Source organism: Thamnophis elegans, chromosome Z (assembly GCF_009769535.1).
Source record: "Thamnophis elegans isolate rThaEle1 chromosome Z, rThaEle1.pri, whole genome shotgun sequence".
NCBI classification, from domain to species: Eukaryota; Metazoa; Chordata; class Lepidosauria; order Squamata; family Colubridae; genus Thamnophis; species Thamnophis elegans.
Window position 1 is genome coordinate 97,629,243 of NC_045558.1, and position 17,122 is coordinate 97,646,364.

Genomic DNA, 17,122 nt, shown 5'->3' on the forward strand with positions numbered 1-17,122 from the left:
TGACAAAATAATTGCTGCAAACTCAGCAAGTTTGCAATGAAAAATGCAGATCATGTCAGCCTTCTCACAGGGTGGAGAGAAAAAGGTATTAAATGAAATACAATATAAAATGAGATGCAGCAAAGGAACATTTGCTTAAACCATTTTACATGGCCTTGAGATTTAATGGGATATTTACAGATCAAATAGGGCTGAAAAGCATCAGGTACAGTCATATGTGTTCAAGGAAAAACTGCATTGCAACATGTATAATAAATGAAGTATTGTTTTTCCTACCCATTTCCTCCTGGAAAGCAGCCAAAGCCTCATTTGGTAGATTAGGAGAAGAACTTTATATTCAGAATATAGCAAATATGATTTTTATCAGAAATTGATTGCGATCAAAAGTCTCATGCATCAGGCTGTAACAGTTACAGGTTGCTCTTGACTTATAACCATAAATGAGTCCAACATTTCTGTTACTAAGTGAGAAAGTTGTTATGAAAACTTTTGCAACCTTTTTTGCCACAGTCGTTAAATGAATTACTGCAATTGTTAAATTAGCAACACGGTTGTTAAGCAAATCTGGCTCCTCTACTGACTTTGCTTGTCAGTAGGTTGCAAAAGGAGATCATGTGACTGCAGGGCACTGCAACCGTCATAAATATGAGTCAGTTGCCAAGTGCATTTTGATCACATGATCATGGGGATGCTGCTGTGGTCATGAAAAACAGTCACAAGTTACCTTTTTCAGCGTCATTGCAACTTTGAACAGTCACTAAATGAACTGCTGTAAATTGAGGACTATCTGTATATTCCCATCGACATCCTGTACTTGAGGGTACAACGACCAGCTGAATTTGCTGACTTCTGAGAAAACAAAGTCAATGGAGAAGCCAGGTTGACTTAACAACCACGTTAACAAACTTAACAAATGTAATGATTCATTTAAACTAACTAAGGCAAGAAAAGTGGGAAAATGGGGCAAACTCACTTAACAAATGTTTTACTTAGCAACATAAATTTTGTGCTCAATTGTGGTCATAACTCAAGGACTACCTGTATTTAAATGGCATTTCAACCTACGCCCTTTACTAGAATTGCTCACACTAGAAGAGACAGAGAAAGCAAAAAAAAAAAGGGGGGGGGAAATCATTTTTTCACTGTATCGTTCTAGGGAAAATTCTATCTACTTTGGACAAACATGCAAAATGGCTTCTCATCACAGTGGTTACCTAAGTCAACATTGGCTTTTCTAAAACATAAATCCTCTAGACAACTCTATTATTACCTCTTGCAGGAAGTGGTAGCATTGTATAGTCCTCTAGCTATTTTTCAACTTGCCCCAGGCTGTTTTGTGCTGATAGAGAAAGATCAGAAACTAGATATGCAGGTGAGTGTACAGTGCTTTGAATATTTCAACAACACAGCTTGGTTACTTGCAAAGTAATCTGCCGATTGCAGTTTGATTTGGTTTGGTTTTTCATTTTCACAAATTTAAGATGCTTGTGCTTGTGAAAGTGCTACCACGAAGTGGCTGCGATTTCCTCTACAGTAAGCTACATGTATCTTATCATGGATCTTTGTTCAGCATATATAATAATTTAGAGCAGGGTTGTCAAACTCAAGTTCATTGAGGGCCGCATCAGGATTGTGCTTGACCTCAAGCGGGGCATGGCCAGCTTGATGTCACTCATGTCGGGGGAGCCTGTGGGGGCCTGAAAGTTCTACTGAGCTCTGTTTTCAGCAGGGACGGCTTTCTGCAACCCTCTGCCAGTGAAAACGGAGCATGCAGCCCTTGTGAGTTTCATTTTTTCTGGCAAAGGCACCATTGTTTCCAGGGTGGCCCCGTGGGCCAGATCTAAGCATCCCACAGGCCAGATCCAGCTCCCAAGCCTTGAGTTTGACATCCCTGATTTAGAGCATGCTCATAACCTACAAGAGGCATGGCACTGCCCTTTCTAGGAGATACAAACAATGATATTACAGTGGGGAAAGGCAGAAAGAAAATTGAAGTGCTGGTTTCTTACTTGGTTTCAGTTCAGTTTTGTCATGGATTGGTAAAGAATTTCTCTTTCCCGATCCATAAGGAAGTGGGTTGAATTAGATGTCTTCTGCCCGAGGCTTCTTCCAACTGCCCTGCATTAAGAGTTTAGAGCAGGTTGAGGGAGGAATAAGAATAAGGAATCTATTAGGGCCAAGGTGGCACAGTGTTTAAATGCAGCACTGCAGGCTACTTCAGCTGACTGCAGTTCTGCAGTTCGGCTGTTCAAATCTCACCGGCTCAAGGTTGACTCAGCCTTCCATCCTTCCGAGGTGGGTAAAATGAGGACCCGGATTGTTGGGGGCAATATGCTGACTCTGTAAACCGCTTAGAGAGGGCTGAAAGCCCTATGAAGCGGTATATAAATCGAACTGCTATTGCTATTGCTATTGCTATTAAGTTCACCACTGACACTTGGGGTTATGTATAAGTTTGCATTCTTCACAGGCAGTAAATGTGATTCTTGAGCCAGCCACAAAACAAGGAGACAATGATAGGTAGATAGGCAGGCAGGCAGGCAGCAGGCAGGCAGGCAGGCAGGCAGGCAGGCAGGCAGGCAGGCAGATGATGGAATTCTTTATTGGCCAAGTGTGATTGGACACACAAGGAATTTGCACATGGCACATACATAGTAATATAATCACACATAGGCTATGACTTATGCATTTGCATCAGGTGTTTAAAAACATGGTTTCAAAACTCCTAGGTAGTGCTATTTTGGAATGCAATTGTTATAAAAACAGGTAGTTCTCAATTTACCACAGTAATTGAGCTCATAATTACAGTCATAAGTCCTTGTAGTCATTGTGGTCATAGGGCAAGAGATTATATGACCAGACCCAATTTTTCAATCTTTCTTGTTGCAGTTATTAAGTGAAAGCCACAGTCATTAAATGAATCCAGTTTTCCCAGGGAGCCAAAAACTGAAAATAAACACTAGAGACTGGCATAAAACATTGCAAATTATGGTCAAAGGACCCCAGGAGCTACAAAGTGCCATAGAGGTATGCCAATTGCCAAATATCCAAATGTAACCATGTGACCATGGAGCAGGGGGGGGGCACTGTACCATCAAAACCAGGTTGTAAGTAGTCCTTACAACCATCCTATCTTTTAACAATCATTAAGTAGTTCCTAGCTTTTCTTACATCCCTATTCTAAATGCTGTGAATGTAATTCTGCAAAATTACTTTTCACCATTTTCTATTATTCATTTTTCTGATTTTCTCCCTCCAAAAGTAATTGGTATGTTGGAGTCTCTGATTCTAGTTGACTCTTGACATCACCGAATGCTTTCAAAAAAGAGATTGGACAGCCATTTGTCTGTAATAGTATCTGGTCTCTTGCTTGAATAATGGATTGGACTCCAAGCAGTGGTGGGAGTCAGCCAGTTCATACCTATTCAGGAGAACCGGTTGTTAACTAGCTATGCAATTTGGAGAACTGGTTGTTGGAAGAAATTTGTTTTTATTTTTTTCCACTTTACAGAGCTAATCCTGTAAGGAAGGCAGGAAGGGAAGATTCTGGTGTTTCTAGCCTAATCTTTATTTGCCCTGCTGACAGAAACTGCCTCTTCGGTTAACCGTGATTACATTGCAACAGTTAAGGCAAAGCGCCCAGTGACGTGAGTGTCATTGAGTTGGCCACACCCAGCAAATCACATGACCACTGAGCCACACCTATGCAGCTGGTCATTAGGGCAGAGAACCGGTTGTTTCATTATTTGAATCCCACCACTGACTCTAAGGTTCCTTCCAACTCTGTTATTCTATGTTCTATGCTCTAAGTCCTGGACATGTGGCCTTGTTTTACATTTTATTTTCAGGTCATCTAACTTTACTTTTGTCTTACTGATCCTTCACTGAAGCTATTCCATCTGGATGATAAGCTGAATTTCAGTTTCTAGAAGAATAGATTTCAAGCAAAAGATAATTGGAACTGGGTAAAATGTTAAAAAGGTAAAATGTATATAGTTATGCAGTATTGCATATTGGTTTAGGACATGTGTATACCTCTTGTACCCACAATATTGAACATGACTCTGCAACATATAGAAAACTTTTATTTTGACATGTACATTAAATTTCATAATTTTCTTCGGTGGGAAAAGCCTACAATGGAAAATCACTGAACTTCATAGGACAGGATTAGACAACTTTTAACTCAAACCATGTTCCTAATGTCCCTTCATGTTTCAGATATGCTGAAAAGTTGAGGCCCTGTCAGTCTGAAAATGTCATTGCATTCCAGACATGCCTTCTTCCGCCTCAAAAAAAAAATTAAAATGTTTCTCAGCCAAAAATGTTTGCCCATCCCTGTACAGGAAGAATTCCACCCTCAGTAAATTATGATGACTGTAAGACCTGATTTGTAAATTTTCTGCTTCTTGACTGTTCCATTTATTTGTAGAAGTCTTCAAGTTGAATATTCTAGCGGGGGGATTGTAAAAATTATGGACTGAAATATCAAGAGAATGCCAGATTTGAAAATGAATAGCAATGGATTTTGGTTATCTTTATAATATGATGTTATTATGCCCAACCTAGGATGGATGGGTGGCTGGAAGGATGGATAAATAGATATCAGAATATTCATACCAGATTCTTAAGAATCTGAGTCAATATTTTTCAATGGTGTAGAAACTATCTATAATAATCTATGTATTTGACCATAAATGTTCCCCGTGAAGTCTCTTTCAATCCATAGAACTTTTCTCTCTTTCATATCACAACAGACACAAACGGTTCAAAACAATTTATAGAGGTAAAGATTGGGATGCAGTGTGTGAGAAACATTCTCACTTTGTTTCCAAACTGTAAAGGTGGTGTCAGGCCTGGAAGCTTCCACTTGGGAAAGGAATTTTTAATGTCAGCGTTCCAAGGAACACTCCCAACGAAAGAAGACACAAAGTTCCATTTTATTAGAGATGTCATATTGGCACATCTGAGAAAACCTGAATCTGAAAGTTTCCAGGTTTTCCCCACTCAAAAGAAAGTTCAAATCTCTGCCCAGCACCCACATGTCCATCACAGGATCCAATCAGGCACCATCCAAAACTGGAGATGCCTCCCAATCACCTCATCGTAGCTGCAGGGCAAGATGGTCTTGACTTTCTGAGAAAGAATGTTATTTTGACTATATATCACCCATGCTCTGTATAACCCCCCTCCCATTTTCCCACAGTAGAAAATGTGGCAGGCCTGAAGTCCCAAAGGTAAAAGATGGCTTCCAGGCCTGCAGATAGCCTAACAAGTTGCTTTCTCACAATTTAGGCAGTATCTTGTTTGTGAGGTTGTATGACATCATTGTTATCAATAAAATGTGCATAATGAGAAGCTTCATATAAAAGATAAATTCAGCTATTGATATTCCCAACTTTCCCTGCCAAAGTTTCATGGGAACAAAAGTCTTCATAGTATTATACATTCATACTAAAATTTATCTGCCTTTAAGGTAGGGATCGGCAGCCAGAGTTTTACAGACATCCACCAAGGTGTCTGGCACCCAATTTGAATGCCAAAATAAATCCTGAAAGCAAAAAAGTAATATGAACCTGGTGAGCTGCAAAACAGAACACTAACCTCCATCACCTTTATTTCCATGAATGCTTCTATGGCCTACAGGAGCAGAATACAGGATGGGTGATGACATCACAGTGCTTTTCTAGGAGGAAGATTCCTGTTGCCCTCCCTCCTCCCCACCAAGATAACAAAGGGCCAAGGTATAGGAGAAGACATTCTGAGTAAATAAGGATAGACTTGGATCTCTGCTACTGTTAGAATCAATGTCTCTGAGACAACCTGTGTCCTGTTGGGTCATCCTTATAGAAATGTTTTCTTACCAAGATTCTCAACACCTTCAACAAGGATGAAGATCCCAATGTTGATTTCTTCTCTTGTAAAGCTGGGCATATACTCAGAGATAACCTCTATTGAGGGAGACTATATAGTATCAGTCAAATGACATCACAAGAAATAATTCATGACATCTTGCATTATGTTTTAATCTATTATCTAGCTATGTTTGGGTGCTAGGTGAGCACCCCCATATATCTCATAACAACTGTGTAGCTTTGAATATGAAGGATTGTTAGCTGGAAAAGGAGATCATAAGTGGTCTCAGGCAAAGTCTGTTGGATCAAAGGAGGACAAAAATGAATCCTGAAAGACTCAGGGCAAATTGGGAATTGCTTTTTGCTGTATTCGTCTATTTAAAAGTTCGTTGATCTTCTTTTGACCTTTCAACAATATTTATTTTCTTACAATGTTTTAATGCCGTGTGCTGCTTTCTATTTCATTCTGCAAAACAAACAAAACTATTCACCCACCCATGTTTTTACAATGATCGTTGACTTTTGGTATTCTTTTATTTGAGGATCTCCACTTCCCATTTACCCCTTTTAAAGGACCCACCTATGAAAAATATCCCAGCTATAAGAGGAAAAAGCAGAGAAAACCAGATTAAGTGTTGGAAATATTTTAGAGTTTCACACAGTTATTGCTTTGAATTTTTCTGGGTTCAGAACCTGACTTCAAAAAATGAATAGAATAGAATGGACATATGGAGCAAAATGAGTCTTGCCTCAAATGTCTCTTGAAGCAGCTTTTGGAATGTTGCCTCCCAACACTCACCCCCAAAAAACCAATGGTGGGGTGAATACTAATCAACAATAGTATTGATTAGTATTCCACAGTAACAAAATCTTGTTGTGGACTGGATATCTTTTAACAAATTTGTTTAACCTTTAAAAACCATAGTGCCTTTCTAGCAGACTTCTTACAGAAAAACTTCTAAAATTTCTCTAGAGTTTCCTGAATGAGCAGATGGCTATGTAATGTGGTGTAATCACATAGTGGCTCCAGAATGCACTAGGGATATAGGGAGTTAAACAAAGCTGCAATAGCTTTCTTAGCTCTTTGTATATTCTAGGAAAAGAAAGCATAACATTCACCTTCTCCATTGGATCTGGTGAATATTTCTTCAGATATCTTTTAATCAAAATTAAAGAAAATTTGAATATGAAAACTGAAGCAATGAAGCAAATTTTTGAAGATCATAACTTCCCTAAAGGGAAGTTCTTCCCATGTACTTTTTTATTTGTTTGCTTGCTTGTTTGCTGTCCCCCCCCCCCCCCCAGGGACAGTTTTTGCCTATGTCAAACTTCAAAGAGTGGTAAATACCTGTGGAGCAAACAAGTAAGAGGCCAAGCCATTTTTATTTGCAAAATCAAGCCCAAAGAGGATTTTTATTATGATGAGCAATACAGTATGAGAATTGACTAAGATGAGTCAGGCAAAGCTGGAAAGGGATCACTGTGAAGAAAGTAGCCAAGCCGAGGCATACTTCTGCAAAAAGAGATTTTTGTCGCGGTGCTGAAATTGCTTGGTCTTAAAGGAAGGAAGCCATCCAATAGGTGAGTGCACTTTTCAGGAGATTCAGAAGTTTCCAGAACGCACTTTGCTGGTGACGCCGCTGCCACCACTGCTGTAGCTGCCGCCACTGACGATACCACCACCACCGCTGCCGCTGCCACCACTACTGTAGGTGATTGTACCTCCTCCTCCATAGGATGCTGTTGTAAAGACAGAAAGCCAATGTTAATAAATAGTAGAAGGCCTCTATCTCGCGCATACCGCAATGAAAGTTGCCCATGGCCATTCCCATTCTGTCTTTGAGATGTTTCCCGTTCCCAAAACAAGGTGTTTCAGTTCAGAAAGAACAATTTCCTACTGATAGTTAATAATCCAATGGTATAATCCTGTGTTTGTGTGTGGGTACCCTGAATTGTGCTTATTCCTTTAACCAAGATGAATACCAACCATTTTGTGCAAATGCAACTGCTAACTCTGCCTGATTTATTTTACAATGTTGTATGAATAAAGTCATAGTAATCTATGGATCATTTTTACTTGTCTTCTAAGTACGAAAAACTACTTGGAATTAATGAGATGTAAGATTGTCAAAGAGTGTACTCTAAATCTTGACACATTTTTATGACTTCAATGAGAGCCCTGAGTGTTTCACAATACATCAGCAAGGAAGCAGCACAATTTTACTTTAAGACATTTTGCATTGTTGTGAACCCTTCATTCAAGAACCTAAGTAATTAGAATAGGCTCCTGCGAAGATGCCAAGTAGTTCCAATGCAACTTCCAAGGAAAGTTTCACCCAGACTATAGTCAATGTGAAGCACTCCTTTGAATCTTTCTATCACCCAAACATTTCTGACTTTAACTTAAGTTTTTCTTACCATCTTTTGGAGACCAACCTGGGAGTCTGTAAAGGAAAAAAGAAGAAACAGGATACTTAGTTGTGATGGAATAGGATAAAGGCAGGCCTGGATTAGTCACTAAACAAAATAAGTATGTGCTTAGGGCACTAACCAAGGAAAAGGGGACAGCATAGATTTCTCCTCCCCGCAGCTATTATGCCAGTAATATTTTGACAGCCACATTTAATGTAAAACTGAACTAGTTTTTAGTTGTAGTTTTATTGAGTCTTAATGTCTTGTCAGTTAAACAACAGAAAGGCTGAGGAGCACTATTATTGGGCTTTGTCTAGAACAGTTGGCCTCAAACTGGCCTTGAGCTAAGAGCTCTATTCACCTAGGAACTTCTGGCTTTAGGAATAAGCTGTGAAGGGTTGTTGAGATTGTTAACCTTGTAACCTGCTAATCTTTCTGACATTCTAAACAGCATGGTAAATGGATAGGGTTTCTTTTTAGTTTGTCAGTTTGTCAGATTCCTTTTAGATTGTCAATAAGTTTGTGTTGACTCCTGGTGATTGCCTGGACTGTTTCTGGGTAATATTTTCAGAATTGATTTGCTCTTGCCTTCTTCCTAGGGATGAGATAAATGGATTGGTCCAAGATTCCACAGATGGCTTTGTGCTTAACACCAAACTAGAACTCATGGTCCCACTGTTTCTAGCCTTAAACCAAACACCAAACTAGCTTGTTATTCTATTAATATACTGTATCTATATTTTAAAAGTTTATTAACTGAAGCAGATTCTTCATACTGCAGTCCTCAGCACTGTTTATCATGATTATTTTGAATTAAATCCAGAACTGAATGAAACTTATTGAAAGGGGACCAGTGGTATACAGTGTCAACTGAAGTGGAAATCTCTCAAAAACTAACTTTTACCACACAAAAACAAACTCTAAATAACAAAATAGATACCCCAAGCCAGATAGATATTTATATGTGAAATTTTAAATTTTGTTTTTTCACAGCTATTTGTATGCAAGGAACATGTGAAGCAGCTAAAAAAAAAGGATAGCAAAATCCAATTTAAGAGGGCATTGGGATTCTGAATTCATACTATATAAATGTGCATTTGTTATTGTTGCAGAATAAAGATGAAACCTACACACTAGAACTTTTAGAAAATAAAAAAGTTTTTCTAAACCCCAGCCCGCCCTAGGTTCAGAAAGGCAAGCTGGCACTTTCTTTTACCTATGTTAAAGATTTTTTGATTGATTGATTATTTTATCTTTTATATATGCCAACAATGGCAGTCTTTCAGCTGTTTGCAAGCAAGTTCTAAACTCTTTGAAAAAGAATCTATTCTCCAAGTTATGTAAATTTTATGTGAATAAGGTATAATTTACTGGTATTAACTAATATTCTGGAAAAAAAATGTCTGCTTTCAATAGTTACTTTATCTTTTATAGTTTTATATATGGTTACACATTACATTTTCAATTTTATTTGGATAAATAATTGTCTAGGAAAGGAATTCAAGAAGGCATTTCTCTCAAGTGCATTATTAGCGGCAGACTAAGATAATTGTCTCTCTAGTCAACCAAGTTGAGCTATTGAAAACTTCACTAAATTCAAGAAATATTTTTACATTACTAAGTTGTTTTCATTGTGAATAAATTACATACTTTGAGTCTTGACCCTCCAACAGGTTTCGGTAAGTGGCAATCTCTTGTTCCAGGCGTGTTTTGATATCCATGAGCATCCTGTATTCATGATTCTGGCGCTCCATGTCAGATCTTAACTCAGCCAGCTGTTCTTCTACATTGCTGATCAGGTTCTGGATTTGTGCTAGCTGAGCACAATACCGTGCTTCTGTCTCTGCTAAATTGCTTTCCAAGCCAGCTTTCTAATAAGAAAGAAACATAAGAAGATCTAGCAATCTGAACCAACACTGAATTGCAAAATCTGATCTCCATCACAAAGCAGCTGGATCCCAGCTCTAAGGTTGAATAATACTATTGATACCAGTAGGATTCTGAAATGGGGATGGATAGTACTACTGTATCTTGCATTGTTGCAATTATTTCCATCTAACCAGGAATCCTTTAAACACTAGTGTTTTTTTTAATGGACAGATATCTTTACAAGATGATAAATCTTGCAATTTCACTGTCCCTCAATTTTTTTAAACCTACCAAATTTCTTTCAATTTCCTGTTTTTCCATTAGGATCATCCCATTTCTGTACTGACTTGAGATGTGTATGCATTTTTAGCATATTTATCCTAACATTGTTACATTATTTCAGGAATATAAGTGTTTTTTATATACACCATTTTAAATTTTGCATTGTAAAATTCAAAGAATTGTGAATTTCAAACAATTGTTTATTGTTTCAAACAATTGTTTATTGTTTTAGTTCCAAACAATAATTTTTTAAACTTATTGTTTGGAAATGAAAAGCTACAAGGTACAAAAATACTTCTTAATCTGATTTATTCTCATTTAAAATTTGAGCAAAACAACATACCATGCTAAGCTGTGATTGCAGCTCAATCTCCAAATTCTGTATGGTACGTCTTATTTCTGAAATCTCACTCTTGCTTGTCTGTAGTTGTTCAGTGTGGGTAGCAACTTCACGATTCAGTTCTTCGGTCTAGGTGTAGGAAGAATTAAAAACAAATAAAATATGCTGAATAATGTTGCAAGACTTTGGTTAGTAAATGTCTAATTAATTCCTAGTAGATCAAATGTACATAATTAGGAATATTCACAGACTTGCAGTACATTCTGAAACATGTTTGTACAGGGATATAGAAATACGTTCATTCCTTACATGTTACATTGAAGCTGTAATCCAACAAAATATCTGGAATCCTATGTAAAAGGGGATATCCTGAATTTCCTCATTACGTCTACTTTTTTAAATTTTTTGCAGGAAAAAAGGAGAGGGAATAATGCTCTGTATTTTTTATTAGTAGCATGAAGAACCTTTTTAATGAAAATCCCATAATGTGAAAAAACAAACAATATCTGGAAAGACAGTGTACCTTGGTAAAGAACCAGGCCTCAGCATCTCTGCGATTCTTCTCAGCCATTTGTTCATATTGTTCTCTCATGTCAGCCAAAATTTTGGTGAGATCAACTCCAGGTGCCGCATCCATCTCAACATTGACTTTTCCAGTTAGCTGAGTACTGAATTCTTTCATTAACTTTGGAAGGGGGGGGGGGGGGGAAAGGCAGACAATTAGTTTTCTCTCCAAAGAGTACCTCTTTCCTGTTATCTGCAAACAGCAGTTGTGTTGCTGAAGGCTTTAATGCTTAGAGTAATTTTTTGATGAGCAACAGCAACCAACCCCCTTGATTGTTGTTCTACACACTTTTGTTAGGCTTAAAAACCAACTAGTATTTCTAGTAGCCACCAAGAGCTGGTTTCCTAGTTCTAGTTTTATAGAAAGAAACAATATTCAATTTCCTGCCCCTCGGTCTTTCTCAGGGAAGAGAATTTTTTGTGGAGAGAAACAACAGGCAGGCTGTACATTTATGTAGATGCTAGTTTCCAACAGCCTCTTCCAGCAATCCACCTAGTTACCATCTTACCAGATGGAACCTGGTACCATTTGGAAATGGCATAACCTCTATTTATATAAAGATGACTAATCTTTAGCTCAGTGCAACCTCTAGAGTGTCATCCCAGGATTCTCCCAAAATTGTTATTTTACTGACTGTGTTAAATCAATAATTTGAAAATATCAATCAGATTTCATTTCTGCTTTAATTCCTATCCTATATTTTGGTCTTGGCCCCATCCAGCTTTTTAAAAATGCAGCCATCCACCATCTGCTGATCAACTTTTTTTATATAGAACTCATAAAGCAATTAGAGTCCACCGATGGATGGTGATGGATAATTTTATATTGTCTTCTCAATGTGTCTGCCTTGGTCTTCTCCATTTTCTTTTCCACATTACTCACCTCATCATGGTTCTTCTTCAGGTAGGCCAGATCTTCCTTCTTCTCTTCAATTTGCATTTCCATATCAGATTTAAACAGAGTTAGTTCATCCAGGACTCTGCGCAGACCATTGATGTCACTCTCAACACCCTGGCGGAGATGCAGCTCATTCTCATATCTGAGAACACACCAGGAAAAAGGTTCAAGAATTCCAAATAGGAACAAAACACCTTGTAATTAAATAGTCTTTCATAAGTTTTGCTATCTCTATGTATTGAAACATACAACCTTTCAAGCATTTTTTCCATTTTTTTCTCCATTCCTTCACTTTTTCCCTTTAAGGAGTCACATACCTACTTTACAAAATACAGTATTATATTTGAGGACCTAGTCAGTGTGACTCCATTTTGAAGGTTGTTCAGCAGTTAAAACTTGGATAACATGCTTAGCAGATATACAAATCACCTCCCATTTGACCCATTAAGATGAAATAGTTTCAACTACCATTTAAGTTATTAAATTTGCATCATAAATATAACTCAGCATATGCATGCTATATGCAGATTAGCATTTCTATCTGTACTATTTTCCCCTTATTTTTGACAGTGGGTGAGAAGCTATCTTACTTTGATTCTGTTTATCTTTAAGCTCACCCAGACTCATTAATTGCTACATATCTTAGGTTTGAGGGCCAATGTTCTTTTCAAGGGCCCCTCCATGCTTAACTAGCCATTCCCATCTTGCCATTTTTCTTTGCTGTTCTTGCTGTGCTTTTTTCACACAACTGACAATGAGCAAGCCTTTTCTCTCCTTTTCTGCTTATCCATCATTGTTTGCTCAAGGCTACCAATGCTAGTATCTATTCCAGCCCTGGATAAAACTAACTAATAGAGACATAGACTTGTATATAGTTTTAATGGGGGTATGGTTCACTTTTATCTGAAAATTTACATTATCTTTTTCTTCCTTTCTTCAGCTTAGAAAGAGTCTTGGGGGGATAGAAAAACAAACAGCAAAAAACTCACTTCAGTCTGAAGTCATCAGCAGCCAGTCTAGCATTATCAATCTCCAAAATAATCCTAGAATTATCAATTGTATGGTCATGAATCTACCAAAGAAAAGAGAAGACAAGGGGGGGGGGGGAGAGAAACATGAATATAGGAAGAATTTTTAGTCCTTGAAAATACTTTGGTTTAGTCATTAAAACATGTGGAGAGCAATTTGTATACACTTTCTCCTTTAATTGTCTAGTGTAAGAGGCCACTAGATGACTTTGGACAGGATGCTCAGAAGCTGTTAAGACAGCAAAAAGTGTTGAAAAAAGTGTTAAACCGTGATTCCCTGGGTTATAAGGCAGAGGGCAGATAAAACATTAGCAGACTTGCAAGAATCTGTTATTATGCAGCCAGTTTCATGATCTGAACTATTCCAAGGAATACCAGTCAGCCTTCATGGATAATTGAAAGTTTTAGGATGATGTAATTTGGTTTTGCAATGCATTATGGAATTGCCCAGAAATCATATTCAATCAGCCAGTAGAAGCTATATTTTCTTTGCTCCCATCATCATTACTATATGAAGTCTTTTATAACAACTATCTGCCAACTTTTTATTGACATACAGCTAAGATTTAGTTCTTAAAGAGTTCATTTTACTGTACCAATATATTTACATAAACAAGTCAATCCTATATACTAAAATAAAATAAAAAATAGAAAAGCATGTTTGGGATAATTTATACTGAGGAACTGACTGGAATATTCCTCAGCATCAATTCCAAATATACATATTGGATAGGATTCTCCTCTTGGTAAGAACTTAAGCAATCTTTTAGGTAACCTTGACATGTATTATGCTATAATTACCTGGTACTGCAGCTTAGTTAATATAAATTATTATCTAAATATGTCCTTCCTGGCTGGTAAAAGTCATCTCTTATAAATATTTTACATTGATTTTTTTACATATAGTTTATTACATATTTATACTAGATATCTATAATGGTCTTGGTCCTATAAAAATTTTTTCTTGGATCTAGAAGATAAATGTTTGGTTTCTATGTTAAAATGTAATATATAATAGTGGGAGCAGAATGAAATAACATTTTAAAGACAAATATGAATTATGTGAATTACATATCAACATTTCATGCTTCAGCTACCCTACTATAACAAAGTGATATGAAAAAGATCAGAGGTTTCTATCCTTTAGATCAGTGTTTAAGCTATCTGAATTCTTCACAAATTCTTAGCATTTTGATTCTAAAGAAGTCAGTAAAAAATAGGGATATTCATGTTTATTTCTAGTGGATTTATTATACCCAATATTGCCCAGTTCTCTCTTTTCTAAATGGAAAGAACATGTCATAGAAATAGTGATTGAAGATGAATGATATACATGCATGCAAAGATCTTTGATTGATCATTTTTTTAAAAAAAATCACAATCTGAAAGCATAAGTGTTATAATTCAAAATATGAGAATAATGCACTTTAAAATAAGAGATAAAAGTACAGAGGAGGAGGAGGAGGAGGAGGAGGAAGAGGAGGAGGAGGAGGAAACTTTCAAACTTGATCTGTTAACCTCAATTAAATTCCTTGTTCAGGATCCTACCTTGTCACGGAGTTCCGAAATTATCTTGTAATAATGGCTGTAGTCCTTGGTTGGGCTAGTGGGTGCCTGCTTTAGATGCCAGTCTCGGATCTTGATCTCTAACTCAGTGTTAGCCTCCTCTAGGGCTCGCACCTTATCCAGGTAATTTGCCAAGCGGTCATTGAGATTTTGCATGGTGATCTTCTCATTTCCAGTCAGAAGGCCTCCATCACCACCACCACCACCACCACAAATTGCAAAGTCAAGACCACCACCATAGCCTCCACCAGATCCACCACCAAAGCAACCTCCGTAGGCAAGACCACCACCGGAGCCATATCCAATACCACCTCCTAAGCCACTTCCATATCCATAACCGCCTCCATATCCTGAACCAGATGAGACATACCTAGCTGAAGAGGCAGATAGACGGCCACCAGCTCCCCCATGGATACTGGATGGTCCATGGCGGACAGCAGCAACACGGCAAGAACCACCACCACCACCACCACCACCACCATGAGAAGAAGAGGAGCTTTGATAATAGTATGACATCGTGGAAAAAAGTTCAGATGCAAGACTGTTACTCGGCTTGGTCTAGCGTGAAGAAGCTAGCATCTCCAGTGTTGCCAGGCTCCATTTATAGTCCTCAGAGGGTGTGCTCTGTTGCATTACCCAATGCATAGTCTGCCAAGACACACCCTGATGGGAGAGGCTTAGTGGAGTAATCTTCTTGCTTTGAAATGTAACAGTTCCAACTCAGATGGGCTGTATGTATGTGTACTTCTGTAGCCAGCAAAATGAAATATTTCATCCAGGAGAGCCTGGCTTATTTTTCTCTGGATGCTGGGGCACTTTCATGGTGGTTACATTTCTTTAAACATTTGAACAGAGTGGGGGAATAGAGGCTTCTCAACTCTGTTCTTCATTAGCTAAAAAGCCATGGGTAAATGATTGAAGTGCAGTGTTCAAAATAAAAAGGGAGGTTCCTTTGTCAGAGGATTCTATTTCATGCAGTTCTCTTTTTTTCCAAGCAAAATATTTAGAAATTGGTTAATTGAACGTGTTCATCCTTGCCATTCCTTCCCATAGGATTCACTTATTGTTCTTTCTACTCAGAACTGCCAGGCACAGTTCTCTCTTTCCTGAGCAAAGAAACTGCACTTCAAAGGCTGAAAATGGTCAGGCCGACAGTCCATCACTGACCATCCCACCTTCTTGTTCCTTTCATGTCCTCTCTATCTTTTCTCTCCAAAGCATATGAGAATGATACATTGGAGTTGACATTAAAAGCATAGTGGATGTGTGTGCAAAGCAGTCATATTTTAAAAACTAAAGGGAGTGTAGAGAGTAAAATACAAGAATGTGCGATCCATTTAGGTTTCTCATGCCTTTTGATTTTCTCTTCTACATTCTCCTTGCTAATGACATATTAAATATTTCCTCAATGGATAAGTGAAGGAAGATCCTTGCCCAGATCCTAGACTGAAATGAAAGTATTCATGGAATCTAGAAAAAAAAAGAGATGTTTTTTGTCATCATGGATTGTTGGCACAGCTGAACAATGGCTAACAGCCCCTCTCTACCAAGGCTCTCTACACATGCTCTAGCTCTGTGTCATGTTCTCCACAAATACTTTTTAAAATTTGTCCTTGCTATTTTTCTCACAGCACTGCACTTATCTGCCTTTAATTTCATTTATTAGTCCCTCATTTAAGAACAAGGTGTTAAGGAGGCTGTCTAGGTCTGTCATTCCTAATCTCCTTTATACCCCCACAAACAAGCATCATGAAACCTCATGCACATACAAACACAGAGAGTAACACACCACAGGGGTTTTGCTATATCTTGCAAGAAATTTTATCCTTATATATACTATATAAAAATGTAAAATGTGGAGCTGCTGTAAAAAGCATTGTGAAGTTTCTTTATTATATCTTTGATGCAAAACAACGAAGAAGAATTGATACGTATGTAGGCATGCACAGAACATGCCCTGCAGTGTGTTAATGGGGATGCTCCTATTTGTATTGTATTTTGAAGTCTGGATGGCCTTTCTTGAAGATCCTATGCTGTCAAAATTCTTGCATTTTCCCACAAGGATAAACTAGCATTACTCCTTAATCCAAAATTCATACTTTATAGTTATTCCCATATCCAACTTGAGAGGTTCATGTACATGGACTCTGTTGATAGAAGGAATAAAGGGCCCGTGCAAAAGTGATCCTGAGAAAGCTTTGTGAGATCAATTCTTGCACTGATTGGAATAAAATGTTCTTTGGATGTGTAAAAAAGTACACGGCTTCAATCCTAGGCAGGCTGACCTAAAAACAATAGTGAATGAAAT

General features: G+C 37.8%; 1 protein-coding gene across 1 annotated transcript; it reads right to left on the bottom strand.

Moving 5' to 3' along the window:
- Positions 1-3,859: 3,859 nt before the first annotated feature.
- Positions 3,860-15,330, bottom strand: LOC116521238 (keratin, type I cytoskeletal 15-like). Its single transcript, XM_032235926.1, has 7 exons — positions 14,797-15,330; positions 13,210-13,292; positions 12,206-12,362; positions 11,282-11,443; positions 10,762-10,887; positions 9,918-10,138; positions 3,860-3,911 (listed from the first exon to the last, which is right to left on the bottom strand). Exons 1-7 carry the CDS (start codon positions 15,328-15,330, stop codon positions 3,860-3,862), a joined length of 1,335 nt encoding a protein of 444 aa, XP_032091817.1.
- Between the last annotated feature and the right edge of the window lie 1,792 nt (positions 15,331-17,122).